Genomic DNA, 23620 nt, shown 5'->3' on the forward strand with positions numbered 1-23620 from the left:
TACTGTACTACGGATTGATGGTATAATGAACGGCGATTGGTTAAGTGTCGCTTACTAAATGTTTTGGAATCGTCCATTTCTTACCTAGGGATGAACAACAATATTAAAATTATTTTATAATGCTTGCTGCCACATAATTCCATGTTGCAATTTTCTGATTTCTATTCAGATGATTTGAATACGTTTCACTGTTTTGTTGAAAAAAGTGTTAGGATACCTAATATTGGCGATGATGTATATAATGTAGTGCTGAATGTACATGTGCAGTAGTCATATGTATTGTAGGCCTTTATATTAATCAGAAGCTCAGGTCTATTATAGGCCTATAAAAGAAGTAGTACTGAAATAGGTATACATTATGATGCGAGTACACATTGCAATTTCAATTTCGAATTTATTCAAAATACCTCTAAACAGGACACGTTGCAATAAAACGCTTTAAGGTTACGAACATATACGATATAGGCTTACTACAATAATTTAAAATAAAATTTACGAAAATATACAAAAAAAGGGTAATTATCAATGTAGCCTATAGGCCTACATACATACGTATTGCGTGTGTCCAGTGAATATTAACCGGTTTGAATTTGAGGCGTTCGAACGGCTTTATAGGTCACGTAAGTGGGTCTATTTTATGCTTGGAGTATAAAAATTAGCATTACTTATGAAGTTGATGTATCTGTGTATTTGAATTGATGAACGAAATAGAGACGCATCGTCTACTTCCGAATGATCAATATCTTGGCTTTATACATATATCATCAGTTAAACCAATCCATCATTCTGGCTTTTTAAATAAAACATTAATAAACTGTTCTCCACGCTGCCAATAGTTAACGTTCACCTATCAATCAATAAACAATTTAATTTTGTTAATCCAATGAACGTTACATCCTTTTTTAACTTTCTGGATTCGACACAGGTTTTCTAATTACCGTCTTTCAGAACAGATATCAAACCGGGCACACTGTGCCGAAGTGATTCCGAGATGAGGCAACACGACGAGTCGTATCGTGCAACCGATCGCTTTTAAAGACGATCCACTCCGACTTTCACCGACAATTAACAGACGTAGAGTCGTTAAGTGGTCACAAAAAGCGGAGTCGGATTTGTCGGCCGACCGTCTTTGACCGGATTTAGTAGGCCTCGGACCGTCGTGCACACCAAGAACTATGTCACGCTACATACGCCTATGTTCGTTTTATGCTTATGACTCAGCACATAAATGTTATTAGCACTTCGAGCTTCTTTTGGTGTTGCGTACACCGCAGATGGCCCTTCGACTTTTTAAGCTACGTAATGATAATATTTCCATCAGAGACCTCTTTTCTTTATACAATAATAAGGAACTTATTTGATGAAAGGGAAGTTGTATAAAGAGAGACTAGTGGTCTTAGATCCGTAATGATATCGTACGGGATTCTGTGGTCTAAACGGCATGACGCTCGCTGAGATAGCGAGAGATTGCGAGTTCGATTTCCACCAGAGACATATTTTGTTTTCATAAACAACTACCGTATACTTTCGTTGATGAACTATGTTTGATACGATTTTATGATAATCATGCGCCTATATTTGAGCACTGTATTATAGTTTACTAACAAAAAGTATAGGCCCTATATATACGTATAGCACGTGCTACGCAAGGTTTGGCGCATGGAAGGTGCATGTGAATTGAGCTGTGTAGCCTAATAAGGTAAAAAAATAAGGTACAGTACAGTACACCATTCTTTAACTGGCTGAAATTGAAAATAACAGATCTCGAAAATAAATTGTTCCCAAAATTTAAGAATGAATAAGGAGTAAGAATAAAAATGGAGTATACTATATACGGCATGAAGTTGCCAATAAAAAGTGGTCTAATATGGACTTGCTACATGTATAAGGAAAGGTGTGCTGTATAATTTGTTCATTGAATTGTATACAATTTTGTATTGTAATATTTACATTATTATGAGTCGATATCACTGCATCATCTAATGCAATTATATATCAGTATCAATTGTATATCAGAAAATGCCTGTAAAATATGATTATAAGAATATGAATTTGTATATGTACACTATTATGTCTTCATTATATCTACATATAAAAAGGTCAGTGAGCAATTTGATCCTTACAATTTGACAATGATGCAAAAAAATTAACTATTGTGAGGAAAATATTTTACAAATAATTTCTATAGTATATTATTAGATCTTATATGATTTAGACCATTTATTAGTTCAATGTTTTGACATTGTTATCAACAATTTTTTTGTGTGGAAAGGAAGCAAGGAAATAAATGTGTGGTAACTCTACAAAAGAGAAAAAGTGCAGGTGAACTACTATGCTTTTATCATTATTTTTAATCTAAGGAAATTAGGTGGTTTATACGTTCATCAACCACTAATCTTCAAACAAAGCACACACAGTAACATGCAAAAGAGAAGGGAGGGGGTGGCATCGACGAATGATGATAGTGTACAGGCCTGTACACATTTCAATCTTTTTCTGGAACTGATGTAAATATCATTTTGCAATGTGCGTCAGATTTTATCGATAAATAATTATTCTTTGAATCTGGCCTTTGAAAATCTGACAAAGTACTTATATAATCCATGTTACGGCGACTGAAGTGAAGCCTAGAAATTAGGTCACGGAGAATTAGAAATATTTATAGAAATGTCAAAAGTGAAACTATATAGGCCTATCAGCTGCATCTTCATTTTTTCGCTATGAGCCACATGGCGAAGGCTTTAAGCTAAACGAACATTTAGACGAATGCTTGCCAACGATATGGTAACATGTACATTTCACACTACTCCACCATTTCAACGATGATTCAATCCATTTATCACTAATAATACATTTCTCTCTTTTCCATTTCTTTATGTTATTAATTCTAAAAGAAAAAAAAAATCACAATTTTATTCAGAATTTAGATACAAATACATTGTTTAAACATAGTTTGTGTGATTGTAAACGATGTTTTTGTTTCCGTAATCGTAATGGGTCATTTTATTTATCTTGTTATATTTCTGTCTTAGTGTAATTTTGTGTGAAATTAACAGGCATACAAATAATACCTTGCCTTATTCTTCTACATAAATTTGGCACGCAATAAATACACTGTAAGGAAAGAACGTACATTGAGGTGAAAGAGGTTTTTTTTTTTTTATCTTTTTTATTGTTTTGGGTCAAGTTTCGTTTTTTAAATTTTTAATTGTAGCCCAATAGGCCTATTGTCTGTCTTATAGTGTAAATGTGTTTTATTTTTTTTATGTGGGCGCACCTTCATTTAAAATGTGTGCCACTGATACAGAAGTGTAGTTTACTAATAACAGATAGGCTATGCGTCAAAAGTAATACAATTAAAAGATACCTGGGTTGAAATTGTGTCCCAACTCACTAGCACTCACGCAACAAAATCATAACTAGCGCCATCTGTCGTCCGTCCATGTAATGTCTTGTATTCCCATCATACCTTTTAACATCCTTTCTAATAAGGCTGTCGTCGAAGCCTCTGTTAGGTAGGAAAATATGAGACAAAAATCCTTACATATCTCATTAATCGGCAACTTTAATGTAATAGATGATTATCTTATATATAAAACAAATGTGTTCCGTTTGTTATTTTTATTAATTCAATGTTAAATAGTGTATTCACCGTTTTATGTGTATTTTTAATATGCCTCCATAACAGTGAACACTGTCGTTTGTTAATTTTGCATCCAGGCCTGGTTGTATTCCCTCGGACATGTCTCTAGGCCGTAGGCAACATTCATTACATTAGAATGTGGTCTACATGGTATCATAACAAGTAGTGTCACTACACATTCTACTAGGCTGGTACTGTTTCTAAAATTTGGGCCTAGCCTAGTTTATGGCCCAGGCTTCTCCACCAAACCTATTTAGCCTAGGAGCAGGCCTAGCCTAGTAGGCCTAGGCCTAGCCTAGCCTCACCAAAGCATGGGATGTATGTCTAGAGGTTAGAGAACTTGAGCCTATTGTCTGGTATTCCCCACACTGGCCTTACTTTACAGTCTGGACTAGCTAGTCTAGACCTTTCTCTAGGCACTTCACTCCCTAAAACTAAAGTTCTAATGTTATTGCTTTGTTAATGGGCCTTAGGCTTATCTATTAGGCCTATTAGGGTGGCTATGAAAGAAAAAAATAACTAATTCAATAAACATCAGTTAATAAATGAAGCAGCATAATAAATCCATTCCTAAAACCTCTTGCACCATTTGTCCCCTGAAACCTTGCAGTGACAACTTGCTGGTCATTTACAAGAAGAACTGGCGTAGCGTGCATCCACAATGTTTAGCCAAATATTTATATATGCTCTCATTTGTTTTCTACTGTAGCCATGGGCAAGTTTATGAAACCAGGACGTGTAGTCCTAGTACTCGGAGGCCGATTCGCTGGTCGCAAAGCTGTGATTGTCAAGAACCACGATGATGGTTCATCAGACAGGATGTACGGCCACGCCCTTGTTGCTGGCATTGACCGTTACCCACGAAAGGTAACGAAGAGAATGAGTAAAAAGAAGACGAAACAGAGGTCAAAAATCAAGACATTTGTCAAGGTCTTCAACTACAACCACCTTATGCCGACCAGGTAACCACATTCAAAACATTCAAAAAATTTTATTTTTTTAGACGCGTGGCCAAAGATTTTCAATAGCATCTATATAAATGTCATACTTTTAGTAGCATTCTTTTTCAAAAATCAAATGTACACAAGGTGCTTTATACAAAACTAAGTGTCATTGTGTGGCTTTAGGAGTAAGTTGTGTTGCCATGAGAAAAATTCAAATGCTATAAACTTCACTCCAACCTGTATCTGTTTTGACAAAGTGATGATGCAAAATGCATAGTGTAAAATTGTTTATCTTGACAATAATTTACCATACCCTTGTACCATTCTCCAAATTATGTACCCCTCCATCTAAACAGAGTTCGTAATTATGAAAATTTGTGGAGTTCCAAATTTTCATAGCATCTCAGTAGTAGATGGTAGGCCTATGCTAGATAGTATACAGGAATAGGTAGGCCTTGCCATGTCATGAAAGATGACTTGGATTTTACAGTTTACTGCTACAAAATAATACTGTACAGAAGCCAAAATTTCATCTGTGCAATATTTTATTTCACCATTAATAGCAAAAACTGATTGATATTTCTTGCTTTCAAGAAGGTTTATGTCAGTTTGTTGGTTTAAACGTTTTCTTTCTTAGCTGATATAGTATCATTTTATATTGTTATAAATCGATAGTTTGTAATTGGGAGATTTTACTGTATTTACTTTAATAATATAGATACTCAGTTGATGTTTCCGTCAACAAGAATGTCGTCAACAAAGATGCTTTCAAAGATCCTGCTCAAAAGAAGAAGGCACGAAGAGAAGTGAAATCTAAATTCATTGAAAGGTATGTATACATTGGATAGCTCACATTGTAGATACCATTGTACATACGAATAATTAGTTTTGGTCTGATTTTATTCTAAAGCTATCTTTCTCTTGTTTAGAAAACGGTTTTCAGATTTAAATACAGTCAAACTCGCCTAAGTCGAATCTAAAGTGCCACTGAAATATAGTTCGACTTAGATTAAATTCGACTCATATCACAGTAGCAACTTGACTTGGAGGGTTAAGCCTTAGGGAGACCCGAACAAATTAACACAACTGACGGTACACGCACGATGTTGACCGCACATTTGGCCTAGGCCTAGAACTGTAGAAGTAAAGGCCTAGGCTACCTAAACTTACCTTGAAAGAGTATTCTTCAGAGTAGCTATACATTACATTAATTCTTCAATTATTACAGTATATTTAAACGTTTTGTTACTGCTTCTATGCCATTCTTTTAAATACGTTGTAAAGAAAAGTCAGTCAATACTTAAATTAAAGCTTAATCATATTTATATTTGATAAACTACTGTAACAATTAATAATTTATTTTTGCATGGCCATCAAGCGAACACGTTTTAAATACGATAAATTTGGTTGGAAAATCCCAAAGACCAAACCAATACTTGAAAGTCTTTAATATTATATTTTCAAATCGTAAGTAAACCAGATGTGTATACCCCGCCGCAAAATGGACCACTACTCATGCACGTGCTTGCTTCTCGCTGCACCGCGAGGAGAGCAGGCGATGCTCTGCAGATAGTTTGTATGCAACAAAGATCGGGTTGAAGATAAAACTACAGTAGCACTTTTGTTTTATATGACGGGTTATTCCCTATACCTAAATTCCATCAGACATCTATTTTACAATAACTGTACGTATCTTACAATACAATTTAATTTACTGTATTTAAAAAAAGAACTAACAAAACCTGAAACAGTGCTTATCGATGTTACCACATGTCTGAACAATAGTGAGGAATGTGAGTTGAGTCGCTTGTAAAGTAAACTACACAATGTACCGCTATGCAATGTAAACACGAGTCACATGTTAGGCTTACTTAGCATGTGAATTTCTGCATTGATAATGTATGAGTCACTTGTTGTTCAAATGATTGAAGTTCTATGTGAAGTTTTTGACAAGTTTTTACGTCAACCTTCGTTTTTATCCAACTTAAATTTATTCGAGTTAGAGCATATATTAACCATTGTAAATATAGGGAAGATGAAGTGACATGAAAATAATTTTGACTTAGGCACATTCGACTAAGGGGAGTTTGACTGTATTTGTATGCTACTTTATTGCCTGCTCCTGGTCAAAAAGCGATTCTGTTTCACTTGTTTGCCCATTACATAGTGCAGTTCTGTTCATTTTTGAGATAGATTAGGTATTCCCAAGTCTACAATCTGCAGATCTGTAAAAAGTTAATTTTTTTTTGTGGCTAATATGATTTAACATCATCATAATTTTTATATGCATCATAAATGGAGAAATGCCAATATATGACCATGCATGTTTTTTGTTTTCTTTTGCAGGTACAAGACAGGCAAGAACAAGTGGTTTTTCCAGAAGCTGAGGTTTTAGAATGCTCTGTAGATATTGTAATTTGAAGGCTAAATAAAAATAACGGGAAGTGAAGATGCATTGGTTTGGTTAAATTTCTTTGTCGTCCATGTCACTGTAGTGTGTTAGTTATGCAAGTTCAGTGTGTCATGATTTTGGGAGATAAGAATTAAAATGCCAAAGAAAGTTTTTTCATATTGTTTTTTATCGGCGTACGTGAATATACGACACAATTATTAAAGTAGGTTCTGAATATCAGGGAATTTTTTACATATTCTCCAAAATTTTGAACATGTCTATAAATTCAGATTAGTATTTTTCGCTGTTCAAAGAAAGGCCCAAGGAAATCTACTACACTCTTAAATTCAAGACAAGTTCAATTGCTTTCGATATTTCAGTAATCTATTAGCTGTCAATAGCTGAAAACTGGAACAATTTTTCTTGCTAATTAACAAATGTTAAAATGTCACATATCCAATACTCTGCAAAAACCTTTAAATTTAAGGGTTTGTATTTTTTGTGTAGCACTAGCAGTATGAATATAATATTTGAGCGTTGCATTTTTTCTTTAAATTTGGTAAACAGACCAATAGATGAGGCAAGTGAAACGAACTTATTTGCAAACATCGAAATTATATAGCCACTGTAAGTCTGTACAGTACATAAACATCAAATGCATATAACACACCCTTCTCATTAATATACAGTTTATTGACACTTAAAAGCACACAAAGATTTTTGATCTGGGGGTGGGATGATTTTACTCCACAAAAAATTCTGCAACATTGAGTCCAAGAATGACTGGTTTTGACGAAAATTATGCATTGAATGAAATACAAACTGAAGGTACATATCCAAAATCAATGGAGTATTAAACTTAGTGCCAGTAATATAATCATACAACTAAAAAATATGATCAGTTCCTTTTGTAAATGAAGGCAGATGACAAACGGGGCAAGTTCTCTACATGCCTATCAACTATGTTAATAATTTTAAAACCCCCCTACCACCTTTATAGTGCTAAAAGTTGTACCACTCAAACTTTACTATATATATTTCTTAAACTCGTTTTTCTCAGCTAACTATAGTTGAAGTTCTAAATTTCAGAATATTTTAACACTTGTGCTTTACTACTTGTATAATTAATGGTAAATGTCATATTATATTGCAATAAAAAGTTTGATATTGGACAACTGATAAAATTGCCGCATATAAAATCTTCATAAATGTACCACTGGACTTTCAACATGATTACCTGTTGGAATAGACTTAACAAATATAAAGCTCTTCACTAATGACAACTCATTCCAAGGTCATACATTATTAGGTTCAAATAAGTTCTCATAAGCATTATTATTCAAACTCTCTACACTAAGTACAATTTTAAGTTAAAATAATAAATTATTAATAAAAGGTGCAGAAAAAGATTTGAAACCATCAGAATACCAATGCTTTATACTAACACAATGGTCTTGTAACCATGAAAATAACTGAAAATAATGCAAGTTACATAATTGAAGATAATTTCCTGGTAGCAAAATTTGTTGGAAAGCTTATAAAGATATACAGTATTCTGTAAATTCCCAAAACATCAACTGTTTTATATATGGCTCATTTTGTGTTGGCAAGAAACACTATGTCGCAAAATGCTGATACCAATATCTAGCACATGTTGAAAAACAATTAAATTGTTAATCTAATTAGAATGCTATAACAAAAAAATCTATTAAGAGATTCAATATAAGAATAACAAATAAATATATATTTATAATATAACTCATAGGGGACAGTACATGTTATTGAAATCACCAACTCTTGTGGTGATTTCTGACGTTCACAAAAACATAATATTAGCAGATATAGTACGGAATATCCATGGAGATACACTCATTCCTTCATGATATAGGTTATATTATCAATAGCAACCATTTGGAAAACTGCTCATTTCTTCAACTTCTGCAATCGGGCATCAATGCTTTTGCAATTGCTTTGTATGGCAGCCATATTGGATGCAAATGAGTTTTGAAGCTGAAAGAAAGAAAATAAAACTATAGTCAAGAACATTACATATGCATATCTGGTTTAATTTCTATATTTTTTTTACATTACCTTTTAGGCAGTGGCTATTGTAATACCTGTCTTAAATATGTATTTTCCCCTGAACGTGATTTCCATGATGTTTTTATTTTTAATTTTCTTTTTTGTATTTTGCATGGGATATCTTTAAATTATAATTAAATGTTTTGTCCAAATCCAATACATTCCATAACATTTTTTTGTTTAAGACTGGTGTAAAAATAACCACTGCATACATTTTATTTTTCACACTAAGGCTACCTGGTATCAATGCTACTGAATAATATTTCCAGGTTGTAATCTTCCATTCACCAACACAATCCATTTTACATTTCACTAATTTCTCCACATCAAAATAAAAAATTACACAGAAAAACAATTCATAATGAGCTGATTGATTTATATAGTAGTAGGTGAAGCCATGTTAGTCAGGTAAACTTATAACATAAAACACATAACAATTTATTAACTTTTAACAATTTATTACACAATCATTTGCCAGAATCTATGCTGCAGTGAACCTGATGAAGTCAGTATAGACCTCTGGTGAAAGCTTGAGTAATAAATAATTTAAGTCATTATATTCAACTCAATGTAACATTTATTGAATACATTCATTGTGCAACCTGTTTTTTGAGGATATCAACTTTCAATGTAAAATTTGAATACAGTAGCTGAATTTAAACAGATTATATAATTTATCAACTTCAACATCAAATTCATCAGTGAGACCAGATTGGAAACAATTGCATATTTAAAGACTTAAGGGTCCAAGAATATGGAAACATTAATTTTGTTATGTACAGTATCTCAGTATCTAAGATATTTGTTTTAATATTCAATTGAAAGGTAATTAAACATACAATGTACTCCCTTTACACCTGGCCGCACGCCTAATCCTAATAAATTAATTTGCTCTGTTTGTTTTACCTCAAGGATAGCCCATACTGATTAAATTAAAAATTGAATTGGGAGGAGAAAAAAAATATATAATTCTTACTTCTTTGAGTAAAGTCTGTTGATTTTGAAGACTGGTTGAAATGCGTTGTTGAGTTACATCGAGATGTGTCATCGCCTGACTAAATTGCAATGCTAATTAGAAGAAATCCAACAAGTAATAAATAATGTAAATCACTAAGAAATAAATTGCAATCCTTTTAAAACAACAAAATCAATTATTAGGGTTTAGCCAGTATTCTCTAATCATGATACAGTAAATATAAATTCTATTTTAATTTTTTGGAGTACATTTGTTTAACATGTCTTAGTTTGTATTTAATATACAAATTGGGATGGTACTGTATGTATCATTCTTCCAACAATTTACACAAACTCCTTTTTATTACCTCATCAATTGTTGAAATGTCCAATGTATTATACAGATTTCACATATAAACAAAATTTAAACTTAAATCAACATTTCATGATGAACCAACCTTGCTCATGAAGTACTTTCAATGCCCGTAACCGCTCCACAACCTTTGGAAGAGTATCTGCAACGCCATTCCACTTTTCCACCATGTCGTATAATTCTGAAATCTAAAAAACAATCATAAAGACCTTTAATGAAATTATTTATAATTAAGTTAAAACAAAGCTACTGGTGAGAAAAATTTAAAATTCTTAGCAGCTTAACATAAACGAAATTTGATATAATACTACACTTGAATATAAATGTAGTTATTTGATCAAATTCAATTAAGTTCAAATATCAAATGAATTGATCTCACATGCAGGCCACTTTGACAACTTACAAAACACATTTGCTCTATATATTTTGTATTATTATAGAACTAGTTAAATATTTAATATAATTTTGTAAAATACATTTTTTGGGACTTTGAAATCTATCAGCAAGTATGCTCAGCAGTTACAAGAAAAAAACAACTGCTGTATTTGATGTACGATGTACAAACAGAGAAGGAGAGGGGGACATGCATAGTACCTAAAGTATTTATCAATTAAAGACCTGATAAGGGGGCTTGGAAGGGAACGTTCTCCTTAATACAGGCATAATTAGCAGCTGCATGGGAGGGTGCCAAGCACCCCTCTTGCTACCTCCTGAATCTACTACTGAAAATAGTCATTAATAGGAGTAGAGTTGTATTTCAAAAACCAAAAGGTCCACTGATTAATCTCAGATAAGATAGTATAATACATACTCCAAGTATCGAAATGCACACCATCGTGTCGGGATTCAATATTTCAACATTAATTATGTCATCAGTTATAGTCGAAATATTGAATCCCGACACGATGGCGTGCATTTCGATACCTGGAGTATGTATAATACTATCTTATCAGAGTTGTATTTAGTAGTACAATTGAATGTTGCACCCTGGAATAGGAATGAAATCATTTCAAACACCAACCATAGCAAGCCAATACACTCCAGAAGATCACTAAAGTTTTAATTAGTTAATTTGATGACTATGGATACCAAGGAAATTATAGAATGTGTGAAACAACAAAAATAAAGTCAATTCCAAAAAAAGGAAAATTGGAAAAATAACAATACTGTAAATCATAATAATTTTTTATATGTTTTAAATTTCAGAGGTACTCAAATATTTTGTGCAAGTAAAATTCATAAAATATCAAAGAAAAATGTACAGTGGAACAAGGAAATAAATGGTGTACGCAATTAAGAGTTTGTTTTCTTTTAACAAAACGACGTAAAATGGACCAAAGACAGAATCCAGGTTTAGCAACATCTGTATCTGCACAGGGATTTACTGTAAGAAAACCGCCACCATTTGTAACATTGTACAGTACTACAAAAGCAACAATGTAATATCCCCTCAGACACAGCATTGGAAACATTCTAACAAAGCTTGTAATGTCTCCAACTTCAAAATACATATAAACAAATTTTAGCAGCATTTAATAAATTGTTCTGAAGCAACAATAACATTTGTTTTGTTAAAGAACAGCAGAATAGAACAAAATAGTTCGTTGAAAAATAGAAAAGGATTTTTGATTTTGAAAAGTACAAAGAATTGTTAAAAAGTATAAAAATTAATTAAGAATAAAGAAAGCAGATAATACAGTTAATTTGTTTGTGGTTACCTTCCTAGAAGTTTCTGTGTCAATTTCTCTGTTCTACCTCCAACAAAAAGTTATATCAACAAAAAGTAAATGCAAAACAAAGAAGGAAATGATATACAGACACAAAGAGGTGTCTATTGAATATGGTCATAGTCTATGAAAATCATTGTTAAATCAGAAATATAAAGTACTCATATTAAATTTAAGTGCTCACATGAAGGTTAATAACAATATACAGTAGTATTACTGGTTTCCATATACTGTACCAATATGATCATCAATTCTATAGGTTGAAACCATAGGTTTGTACATTACCTAGATGTTTTACATAGCATCGACAAAGTAACACAACATCTTTGGGCGAGTTGAGTCGCCAAACAGTAAGGCAGGAGCGCCGCTAGCTACAGCTTTAACATTGGCACTGGTTCTTGCTGCTCCTCGCCCATATCTCGGTTGGTAGTACCAAGTCTTCTCGGATAAGGACTTAAAATGGAGGTCCAGTGTATACAGTACATCTGGCTCGTGTGCACTTTAAAGAACCCATTGCAGTTTTTGGAAGAATAGGGGGTTACCTCGATGTTATGGTTCCTTTCAGCCTCTGTCGTGGAATGATGTGAACATGTATCTACCATGAAGCGCCTATTTACAGCTGCTAGGTAGTCACAGACCACGGCCATACCCAATTCAGGACAATGAATTATGGGTTATTCTCCTACGTTTGCCTTTACCTTTATATCTAATACGCGTCAACGTGTAGGAGATAATTAAGCCTTGGATTTATTCGGTCTAAACACCAAGGATAACCCATTAAAGTCTGAAGAAGACTTATTTCCTGTGGTGTCCTTCTGGTGCTGATTGCAGTACACTGGGAGAAAATCCCCCACACTTTTCCAAAACAGTATGCTGCATTCTTACATGGGCCATAATGCACATGGGGCCAACGGCTAAAACATCTCATCCGAAAGACGGTGCGTTATCGCAACTTGCATTTCAGCTCTCCAGCTAAAATACAAGGAGAGCAGCGATGGGAATTGAAGTAGGAACCAAGAGATCTCCACGATTCAGCACACATACAGTGACTACCTAGTCCGTGGCTACCACCAATTAAGCTAAGTTAAGCTGCTGCTTGTCGATGCAGCAAACGAAACATTCGGGTAAGATGGTTTAATAATAATAGTGTAGTTTTATATAGCGCACAAATCCATCTAATGTAAGATGCTCAGGGCGCTTAAAATGTGGACTAGGAACTCGATCAATACTTTCTTCGCCCCTAAGGGTCCCTTCGTGTCTGTGCTACCCGGTGACCCGGTACCAGCAACTCTCGTCGTCCACCACGTTTATATAGTTACATATATATTTGCACATGATCTCCTGCAGATGGGTTTTGATTGGTTGATTGACACTCACCTTTTTATCTTTGTCGGCATCATCTAGCGCCCTCTTTTTATCCTTAGCCTGGTTGAGGCGCATGAGTATACTCTGTAGCCTGGCGTCTACGTGGTCTACTTGAATTGGTTCTAAAATACTAAGCTTCTCCTGCAGGATGCCTACTGTTTCCTGAAAGATTAATTGTTGTTTGTTTAAAACTTTGATGCATGAATTGTATGCATTTATCAGATGTGAGTGTAAACTTATTATTAACATAATTAATATTACCATTAAGATTATCATTAACATCACCATCATCATCAACATCATTGCCATCTAGTTCAGCATTATTTAATCATTATCATAATCATAATGATCATAAAACATTGTGATGATCATAATGTCTGGACCTTCCATCTGCAAAACTGCCTTTCTGGGCCCCTCTATTTCCAATTGCTGGATCCACCACTGACAAAAAAAATGTTGTTTTTTTTTATTTCTGCCATCTTTCTATCTTCAACAATATTTTGAAGACAGAAAATAAATTAATGATTACAAATTTTAAAATATAATCTAAATGTAATAACCAGACATTTAGTATTGTGTCTGTTTTTAGGAAATAAAGGAACTTCAAATAAAACTAAAAATACTTACAGTAAGGGTCTTGGAGGCAGTTTCTGCAGTTAGTGCTGACTGAAAGAAATAATGTTGTTTTAATTGATAGAATGATTGATTGATTGATTGATTGACTAAAGCAATACACTTTCCTGACTATATACAAATAAGACTGAATATATACTTGAGACCCCTAGCAAAGCAAGGGTAGTAGGCCTCTTGATGCAGTCAGATATATTTCTAAAGCCCTGTCTAGACCATCAAATTTTATTTGACAAAAACATGTGACATGTCTAAATATGGTCATGATGACATCACATCATAACCATATATAGGCACATCATGATTATATTGCATACGACAGTTTTGATTTAAAAAAATTATAATCTGACCAAACCCTTATACATCAGAGTATTCACAACATTACAGTATATTCCAAAATTAAGATAAATGAGTGACTTGTACAATTTGTAAAAACCTTTTGCTCCATAAAATTTTTAATGAAATTATAGTTCTACCTAATTAAACATAATCAATTAACTTCTTTAGCAGTTTGAGTTCAACATAACAAACACTCTTAATGTATCCATTTCATTTTTATATCACACTTAACAATATACAAACATTTAAAAAACATCTTATTCATTAAAAGTATATATACCTATATATACTAAAAAAATGATTTTTATAAATCACTCGTGATTTAAATAGAATATTGGATCTTGACTACTAGAAGGTATTAAAGACATAGTTTGATGATCTTTTAATGTAGGTCAGAAAAAAATTAAGGTGTTGATCAACGGTGAAAATTGAAATCAAGGATGTTCAAAGATATTTTTTTTAATTAGGCCTAGGCTGAAGTCTTTGTTCGTTACCAACCCATCACTCATGCCATGCATTTTTGCTGGTGAAATTGTAACCACTAGGCTTCATCACATGAAAGTATCAATTTAAATAAACTAAAGCTTTGAATGTGCTGTAGTCATACATCATACAAGTATTTTGGGCCACTCCTTGGGGGGGGGGGGAAGACAAACAAATAAACAAAACCTTGACAATGGATTTATCATGTTTTTTGTTTTTTAGTTAATGTCATGTGATCTTCAATTTAGACTTGAGATGATAAACTGTGTTTATAGATTGTTAGTTAATTGATTAGCATAATTGAACAGCTCCTTACCAGTTTCTGTGGATCTGTTCCTATACTGGCCTCCAGTCTTGCGATTCTTTGCTCTAAATCTGTCACCTAGAGAACATAAAGTATAGACATGTTTTTTTATTAATGTAGTTCATTTACTGTCCTGATTACTGTCTGAAATCTTGTAACATTTCTAGTTTTTCAGTTAATTTTATGATGATTACAAGACAAGCCATGCATGCAAAGGGGGTTCCAGCATTAAAACCTCTATTAAAAAATATGTAGTACGATTAATTATGCCAAGCTCTCGGCAGTGAAGAACAAGCAATGTAATGTGGGTTCACATTTACAAGTGGTGATATTACTCAAATTACAGTGTTGAAGCACAGGGAACTTACTAAAAAAAGACTGACTGCAGAGTTTCGACAACTGTATTATTAAAATAATAAATTTGAGTTTGCAATATTTATATTTGTTTTTCAGAATGTTTGTATTTGTTCATATTCAGTATTCCAGACATGTAAATTACCTTGTGTCCTTGTTTATGGTATACAGAGACTATATGTGGCAAAGACAAGTCAAACCAGTCACTCGTCGCAAAAATTGATTTTTTGAGTTATTAATACAGTGTTAGAGAGTAAAATTATAGCTATAAAATGGTAAAAAAATCATTCAAATCGGACATTTCCTTATGAAGTTACCATCGTTTAACCACACAGTTGTTTAAAGAACAATATATGAGAAATCAGCCTTCAAAGTTTATGATTTCAGGCATTTCTCATGCAGAAACTATCTTCAAATCCTTAAAAAGTGTTGTTTTAACAGTGAAAATGGGGAAAATAACAGCAGAGAATGATGTGTAGATATATAAAGTTTAGTTTAGCGCAATAAAATAGATTTTTTTTAATTTGACATTCCAGCATGTTTTGGCCATTTTCTCTGAAACACGATTTGCGACGAGTGACTGGTTTGGCTTGTCTTTGCCACATATGTGACATGTACTCATACAATTCCTAATCATTATCGATCTACTTGAAAAACTAACTAATTTTAGTTACATTATCGTTATGTTTACCTTTGAAGCTTGGCTATATTTAACTTGCTCAGCCTTGTAGTAAAGTTCATAGGTCACATGACCATCGACAGTTGGCTGACCTTTAGGTGGACTCTTGGCTCCCTTACTGACATCCAATTTCTTGTATGTTTCCAATTGTGACATAAGTTTTCTAAAAATATTATGTAAAACAGTTATTAACAAAGTGTGAATCACCGTGACGAAAACATCTCATCATAGAGCAAACCCGAGTTAAATAGAATAACTCGGGTTTAAGCACATCCTTTTTAGTGATTACATTAGATAAGAGCTAACCTTGACTATCAGGATTAAGGGGCCTCCTGGGGAGCATCCTTAAACAGATTACTAAGCAGTCCTGTCAGTAATCAGTAATTGTTACTGATTTATATATGTTAACCTATGTAACGTAAATATAAATAAGGTACAATGATTTTAGCAGTCCGAATCACGAAAAATGGACCAGTAAAAGTGAAAATATTTAACCCTTATATTCCCGATTTTGTTGTGCAGGCAGAAATGCGAATAACCTCTCTATACAGCCAATGCCATATTTGCATATCTGTGAATTGGTGAAGTTCTTCAAAAAAACCAATAGATTGGCTGCAATAACACTAGCCCAAAGAGTTGTTTACCGATAGAAAAGTAAGTGAATTTGTGCTCATTTCAATGTAAAATTTCAGCTGGGGTCGGTTTGTTAGAAGTTTGAGTATTTTCAAGTTGAATATATGATGTTTTGAAATACTGAGAAACTGTATCCCTTTGTAGTTGTTACAGATAATAAAGATACTTATAAATTGTGATAGAAAACGATGTGGTGGCCTAGCTAGGCCTAACTTATTCTAGGAAGAAATAGGCCTGCCTAGGCCTAGCTAGCCTGTGATGGTATGTTGAAAAACATTGACGTAGGCCTAGGCCTCAATAGTATTCATTATTTTAAATTTTCCTCAGCAAGCAATGTGTTTTGATGTGAAGTGAGTAATGATTTCAAATATAAATGAGAAATTATGAATATGAAAAATATTATAGGCCCAACCCTTTTTCACGTGAGAGTTAGAATTGAGACAATTGTACAGACTAAATTATGCAAGTCCTTTGATACATGCATCACTGATTTTCACACATTGGCAGCACCCTGCTGTTTAATGTGTATTTTAACCCTGATAGTAGATGGTGTGAAAAAGCCAAAAGGATGTGGACAGTTTAGATCAAGTGTTCACATAATGCCAGTTTTTGTTTTATGTACACTGTATTTCATTTACGATAAGTCTGTATCAGTTCACTTTTATCAGATCATTTCCTGATAGCTGCAGATACACTGTCCTAAAAGATGGGAAATGAAAGATATTTAAATTCTAAACAAAAATGAAAAAAGGAATACGACATCAACTTGTGATGACACACCTCATGTCAAAGTTCATGAATTGTTACTTAGCAATAATTACATACTTCGGAAGGTTGCCCTGTGGATCGCCAATATCCATGATGGCATCCTTGCCCAGGATGTTTTCTAGGTGAAGACCACTCAGTTGCTCTTGCATCCCTTTAACCTGCTCCTGCAGGGTGACTGGAGAGAGACCAGCAAGATCTTTCTCCTGTTTGGCAGTCTTCTGGAGCTGTTGGACTTCCTCTTCAAGTTCACGCATTTCATGCTGAAGCCGTTGGAATTTCTGTAAAGGGGTTTCCTTTCCGACACCCTCTTCGGCCTAAAAATTCAATCAAATTCTGCCAAATACAGTTACTATATCTACTTCAAACTGTAGCAAATCCAGGCTAGTATACAGCAAGAATTAAAAATGGTTAGCCAGATATAAAGATCATATAGGGCTGCTGTTGACTACACCTACAAGTTTATGATCTGAAGTAGGAATCCCTAGGCCTTCTTATGATAATCTGACCACATTGACATACAGTAGGTCTGTTTAAAATGCTGTGTGTTGTAGTGGTAGTGAGGCATTCTGTTATGAGATTCTAGAATTTTATTGTACTGTACAGTGAAATATGAACAATAGCGATCCACAATATCTAAATCAAAATAGATTATGTTATGAGTTGAATGGCTATTTTATGTTCACATGTCACAATTCAATACATTGCTAATCTTAATGTCAGTAGATATATCCACGTTTAAGAGGCTATGAGCATTATCAAAGCCAATCACAGTGCTTGAGAACTCAGAATGTTTTGCTTTTTAAACAGGCAGCAGGATCAATAAATACCTGAATTTCATTAAGAATACAAGCTCGAAGCTTACCAGTTCATACTCTGTTTTGGGTGCTACATACCCAGTTCTTCTTGTTTGTGTAATACGATCTGAAAAGTCTTTTTAGAAGGACAAAAGAAGCTTTAGTGTGAATATTCCTGCATTGACTCTAAAATTGGCTTGTAATCAATTCAAGGAATTTTGTTACAAAAGGTCTGTAAATCACTATATAGTCCAAGAAAATTATTTTTGTACTATTAATATAATTTGACGTACACTATATTCAATATCTACCCAAAGACTGAACATAATTCTCCAACATCAGACCTATCACCACCCAGTACTCATATAATATTAACAACATATTCTATTATTCTGATTAATTTTGGTTTTTTTTTGTTTTATTAATGTTGTTTATCATTTTTTTTTTATTATAATATTTACCAAGACTTCCAGCCATCAATGTTTTTTCTTTGAATCTATTGAAGGCATCTTTTGTGTCAATCTCAAGTGGCTCAACACTTTCACTATGTAACTCATCCTGAAAGTGAACAAGTAATTAATTTTAGTAAACAGTACTGCTCAGGCATATATCTTCACAGTACAATTTTTAATTTATTTATTGATATTATTTTCTTCCTCAACTCATTAACTCAAAGCATTATTTTTGAAACACAAAATTATTTATTTGATTTAGAAAAAGTAAATTTATATCGAAAAATTGGCAAAATCTGCAAAAAAAAATCTTGCCCTGTAGTTATCTACTTACTGGTTTGTGTTTTGCTTGGTCATCTTCTGGTAAATCATTTGTCTCATAAACATCAGGTTGATTATCCTACAATAAATTAATGGGCAGAAATTACAGTACATTTATTATGTATTCAAAAGACATGTCTAATTATAGTAAGCACAAGTACACCTCATTTTTAGGTTTGTGTGAGGTTTGTTCTTAATTGATCTATAATCATAATTTTGATTTTTTAGAAATCTTTTTTATAATGTACCAAATCTGATAATGGTTTCTGCCATTGTTCTTTTTCTGTGCTTGTCATTGTTTGAAGTAACTTATGATTTCTGTAAAACTGTTCCTTTGCCTTTGTTAATCATGTATGTATTATTATGAAATGAATAATAAAAAAATATATGGAAAAAAATTACAAGTAGACACATACTGTAGTGGTATCCTAGAATTTTTAACTTCTTTAAGTTTAACACATGGGAATTTCCAATAGAAAATTATATAAAAATAAATGTACAATTTGTAGATTTTTAGATAATATTATGCATATGCTTATTATTTATTCACAGGGTATATTGGCGAAATTTGGGCCGATCGAGACAACACTGTCCTAGGGGGTCCCGGGGATGTCCCCGCGAAATTTTTGTGTTCTAGACGCCCGAAAATAACATTTGAGGCGTTCTGGGCTATCATTTTTTTCTTTCTTCTTTTCTTTTTTTTTTCTTTTTATTACCTTTCAAAGGGGGGGGGGGGGGCCTTGACGTAGTCTCTTGGCCATTATCCTGTTTCTATTGTGTATTTCTTATTTTCTGTTATTGTAATTGTATTGTAAATTGTTTTTGATCGGCCAATAAATGTTACTTGAACTTATTTGAACTAGTGGTAATAATAATGATGATTTTGAATTTTAGACCATTATGATAATGATGTTGATGCTGCATCAACCTTAATTTATTACCATCCATATGCTAGTGCCATCCACCCCACACACATGCCAATGCCATATTGAAATAAGACAAATGCCGCACAGGGGTTTCACCCCCAAAAATCCTAAGACTAGCGCTCCCTAAGAATTTGTATATGACAATTTGGTGCCCACCACTATTTGAAAAATCCTGGATCCATCCATCCTTTTTTTCATTTTGTATTATTTTATTAATATGAGAACTGAACACATTATGCATTATGGAGAAGTATTGAGTTTACTTATATTTTATAGCCTAAATTAGCACCACGTCTAGGAAAGGAATTCATATTGGATGAGTTACGCCTAGGCATTGGTGTTAGGCCTAGGCCTAACCAAATTAGCTAGACTACAGCCAATAATATGCGTTTCATCGGCTGGAAAATAGGCGTGACCCATGATTTAGTTAAGCCTAGCAATTGAGTTCGAATTTCAGACAGTTCCTTGAATGCAAACAATAAGTAAAATTTAAAGCAAATATACATAAATATATCTGCATTTAATATTAATATCAAATAGACTATCATAACATGTGGGATGAATATGTGAATACGAAAAATTAATGAAAAAACGTACGATTCCCGGCAAATTTTCGTATTTCGGGTCCGCCATGTTGTCTTCTGTGCTGATGAAAAATTTATTGTGATGTTTTTTAAAAATAAAGTTCTTCTGTTTTTTATTTTAATTGTAATCACTTGTATTGTATTTTACAAAAAATATCGTTTCCTAATTTATTTATAACCTGAAAAAACGCATTATTTGTTATTATCTTTAATTTTAAGCCATGCATTCGTTAAAGTTTGTCGTGGGGTTGCGAATGATGTCATTTTCTTTTCCCATAATGCTAACTAATTAATGCGGCGAAAGATTTTGGCTGAGAAGAGTTGTAAGTTATAGGGTAGGGCGTGAATTTGTTGTGGTTTTGTCTTAATTTGTGAATTATCTGTGCTGCAGGTTATCTGTTTTGAACATAAGTTTATCAAGATTTTACATATGCTGTAAAATCTGCCGAAAAATCTTCAGTTTGTGAGCTTTAGAGGCATTTTGTTATCGCCAGTACAAGCAAAACACACCTATTTTTCTGACAAAACGGAGAAAACAAAGTTCATAGATAGAGGTCATATTTTTAAGAGAGATAATGAGTATATAGAATCAAAATTAAAAGTCACGAGATTATAGCTACTAGCCTGGGTAGCAGAGGAAGTATATAACTGTTATTTTTGGGTGTAAGGCTTACTACAATGGCTGATCCGGCAGAATGCAGCATCAAGGTTGTGTGTCGTGTACGTCCCATGAACGATGCAGAATTGAAGTCAGGTTCAAAGTTTATCGCCAAATTTCCAAAGGACGGAGAGCTAATATTAGGGGTAAGTACTTAATTAATCCGATGTTCCTTTTTATACATTTTATAGGCTAATTAATGAACAAAGGCGGTTGTTGATGGAGTCCACGTAGAGTACTGAACTTGAGTTGAAAATCATTCAAGCATGATAAAAGCTGCTGCCATTTATACTGTATTGTTTACATGCAAATTTCCAGGATTTGTTGTTAAGGGCACATAGAAAAAATTATTAGATTCTCTTTTTAAAAAAAATTGATTTTTTTTTTTTTATCCGAACAATAGTGTATTGGTGTCTTTTAATTGATGAGGGAGGGACTGTTTTGATTTACGAGTTATGCGCGCCTTGTGTTTCATTTCAGTGTGTTTTTAGCAGCAAGAGTCTGTGGAATATGTGAGTTGTGAGTCTTCACACTGTGTGATCAGCCCACCGGGTGGGTCTCTTTAGGGGCGGACCGCGTTGTTGTCTATTTTGAGCCACAACTGTGCAACACGTGAGTCTTCACCACTTGGTGGGTCCATTTAGGGATGGACCGAAGTGTTATCTATTTTTAGCCACAGTTAGCAAGCTTTTTATTTTAGCGACAGTAAACGAAAAGAATTTAAAGATGGTCTTTGCATTCATCTTTACGGCGGTAGTGTCTAGTCTTGTCAATTGGAAGAGTTTGAAGCCTGCCGAATTTGGAGCCAATTCCTTTATATTTTGTGAGCATTTGTTTTTTGCAAAGCTTTTTTATGCTGTTAATATAAATGATGCGGCAAAAAAAAAATTTCCTGCTTCAATATTTTATAAATTTTTGACGCAGGTGAAAATCTAATAATTTTTTATATGTGCCCTAATTTGTTACCTGGTTGAGTATCTTTGTTAATCACTATGGATATTCTTTCGACATGGTGTAGTGCATTAAGATAGCGCAATTGAAATTTAAGGTTAAGGTCACTTAAGCCAGCTCCACCAATCAACACATCACTGCATCGGTTTTACGTAAAATCATCGAGCAATGTCTATGCATAAATGGTATTACGCATAAGTCAAAGGCATTTTAGGCCTCCAAGTAATAGACAAATGAATCGTACAAATGTTGCTCAATTTTCTTGTCAGTAAATAATATTTATTGTTTTCTCTATGAGTCAGATTCTAAATATTAAAGTAATAATGTTCATGATGGTAAAAAATGCAGATAATTGTAAAGTCAATCTAAAAATAAAAGGAAAATAATAAAGACAACCTAGGACCAAATATATATATAGTGTATGTTTTGCCAGTGGTTGATATTCAAGAGGTTTTTTGCCAGTCCTCTTCTCTGGTCAGCTAAATTGCAAATTATGACATCTTTTCGATAGATACCTACCTAGTCTCTCGCATCTGGCAGGAGACACCAGCTTTTTGACCCCATCTTAAGCCCTCCCACCAGCCACATACATTCTCCCGCTTTTCACATCTCATTGCCAAAAACGTATCAATCTTATATTATCTTCTTGATTTTGGGCAAAGCACACGTCCGTACTATTTTCAGGCCTACAGTACCGCCATGAAATATTGCACTTTTACCTGCGCGCAGGCTTCATAGATACATCGTAGCCTGATATAAACAATCTAACCTGCGCGCAGGCTTCGTAGATACATCGTAGCCTGATATAAACAATCTAAGCAAGGCTACACGAAGCGAACCTACGAAGCAAAAGCATGTTGTTTATTTGTATGTGCAGAAAGAGTGCTGTAGCTTACTGGAATAAACAATGTATTGTTTGATAATTTGTGAATGGCAAACACGAGTTTAGACCGTTAATTTAAAGTATGGAACTGTTTTTCAATAAGAAAAACGTACACTTGACTTCATGGGAGTCTCCTCTTCCACTCGCTGTCCACGACAGGAACTTGTTTGTACTGCTGTATTATTTTTTTAAATTAATTTAGCCTAGGCCTAGCTTATTTTTTATTTACAATTATTTTACCTCATTTAAAATGTCAAAAAAACGAGTCCTCAATGACAATACACACATGTGAAAAGATTGTTCATCAAATGATATTGTCTTGATTTAGTAAGATAAATAATAAATATAAAGGAGAATTAACGTCCGTTGGTTGTAACATTC

At 33.5% G+C, this 23620-nt stretch overlaps 3 protein-coding genes across 11 annotated transcripts in view; 2 read left to right on the forward strand and 1 right to left on the reverse strand.

Annotated features, from left to right (window-relative positions):
* Nucleotides 1–3421: 3421 nt before the first annotated feature.
* Nucleotides 3422–7036, forward strand: LOC117116170 (60S ribosomal protein L27-like). The gene is made up of 4 exons (XM_033260176.1): nucleotides 3422–3515; nucleotides 4353–4605; nucleotides 5306–5416; nucleotides 6934–7036. The coding sequence occupies exons 2-4, from the start codon at nucleotides 4355–4357 to the stop codon at nucleotides 6980–6982; spliced, it is 411 nt and encodes a 136-aa protein (XP_033116067.1). The 5' UTR covers nucleotides 3422–3515; nucleotides 4353–4354; the 3' UTR covers nucleotides 6983–7036.
* Nucleotides 7037–7651: 615 nt separating this feature from the next.
* On the reverse strand, nucleotides 7652–20809 carry LOC117116169 (dynactin subunit 2-A-like). The gene is made up of 12 exons (XM_033260175.1): nucleotides 20761–20809; nucleotides 19251–19316; nucleotides 18926–19022; nucleotides 18533–18600; nucleotides 17728–17984; nucleotides 16282–16432; nucleotides 15249–15314; nucleotides 14108–14146; nucleotides 13493–13642; nucleotides 10474–10576; nucleotides 10038–10129; nucleotides 7652–8989 (listed from the first exon to the last, which is right to left on the reverse strand). Exons 1-12 carry the CDS (start codon nucleotides 20794–20796, stop codon nucleotides 8903–8905), a joined length of 1212 nt encoding a protein of 403 aa, XP_033116066.1. The 5' UTR covers nucleotides 20797–20809; the 3' UTR covers nucleotides 7652–8902.
* A 191-nt stretch (nucleotides 20810–21000) lies between these two features.
* The window catches only part of LOC117116167 (kinesin heavy chain-like), a 43869-nt gene continuing 41249 nt past the window's right edge, over nucleotides 21001–23620 (forward strand). For 7 of the 9 annotated variants that reach the window (XM_033260168.1, XM_033260169.1, XM_033260172.1 and 4 more), the window contains exon 1: nucleotides 21019–21551. In XM_033260168.1, coding sequence (XP_033116059.1) covers nucleotides 21426–21551 — 126 coding nt within the window. In that variant the 5' untranslated portion in view covers nucleotides 21019–21425. Of the gene's footprint in view, nucleotides 21552–23620 lie in introns of all 9 variants that reach the window. The other 2 variants (XM_033260165.1, XM_033260173.1) reach the window with 2 other exon arrangements.

Source organism: Anneissia japonica, unplaced genomic scaffold (assembly GCF_011630105.1).
Source record: "Anneissia japonica isolate Jap-2015-1 unplaced genomic scaffold, ASM1163010v1 scaffold287861_len940595_cov192, whole genome shotgun sequence".
Classification (NCBI taxonomy): Eukaryota; Metazoa; Echinodermata; class Crinoidea; order Comatulida; family Comatulidae; genus Anneissia; species Anneissia japonica.

Coding starts and splice junctions, on each gene's coding strand:
- LOC117116170 (XM_033260176.1), top strand. CDS start 4,355: ATGGGCAAGTTTATGAAACCAGGACGTGTAGTCCTAGTACTCGGAGGC. Junction 4,606..5,305: donor AACCACCTTATGCCGACCAG/GTAACCACATTC, acceptor TTAATAATATAG/ATACTCAGTTGATGTTTCCG. Junction 5,417..6,933: donor AAATCTAAATTCATTGAAAG/GTATGTATACAT, acceptor TTTCTTTTGCAG/GTACAAGACAGGCAAGAACA.
- LOC117116169 (XM_033260175.1), bottom strand. CDS start 20,796: ATGGCGGACCCGAAATACGAAAATTTGCCGGGAATC. Junction 19,023..19,250: donor ACCAAGCAAAACACAAACCA/GTAAGTAGATAA, acceptor GTTCACTTTCAG/GATGAGTTACATAGTGAAAG. Junction 16,433..17,727: donor CCACAGGGCAACCTTCCGAA/GTATGTAATTAT, acceptor TAATATTTTTAG/AAAACTTATGTCACAATTGG.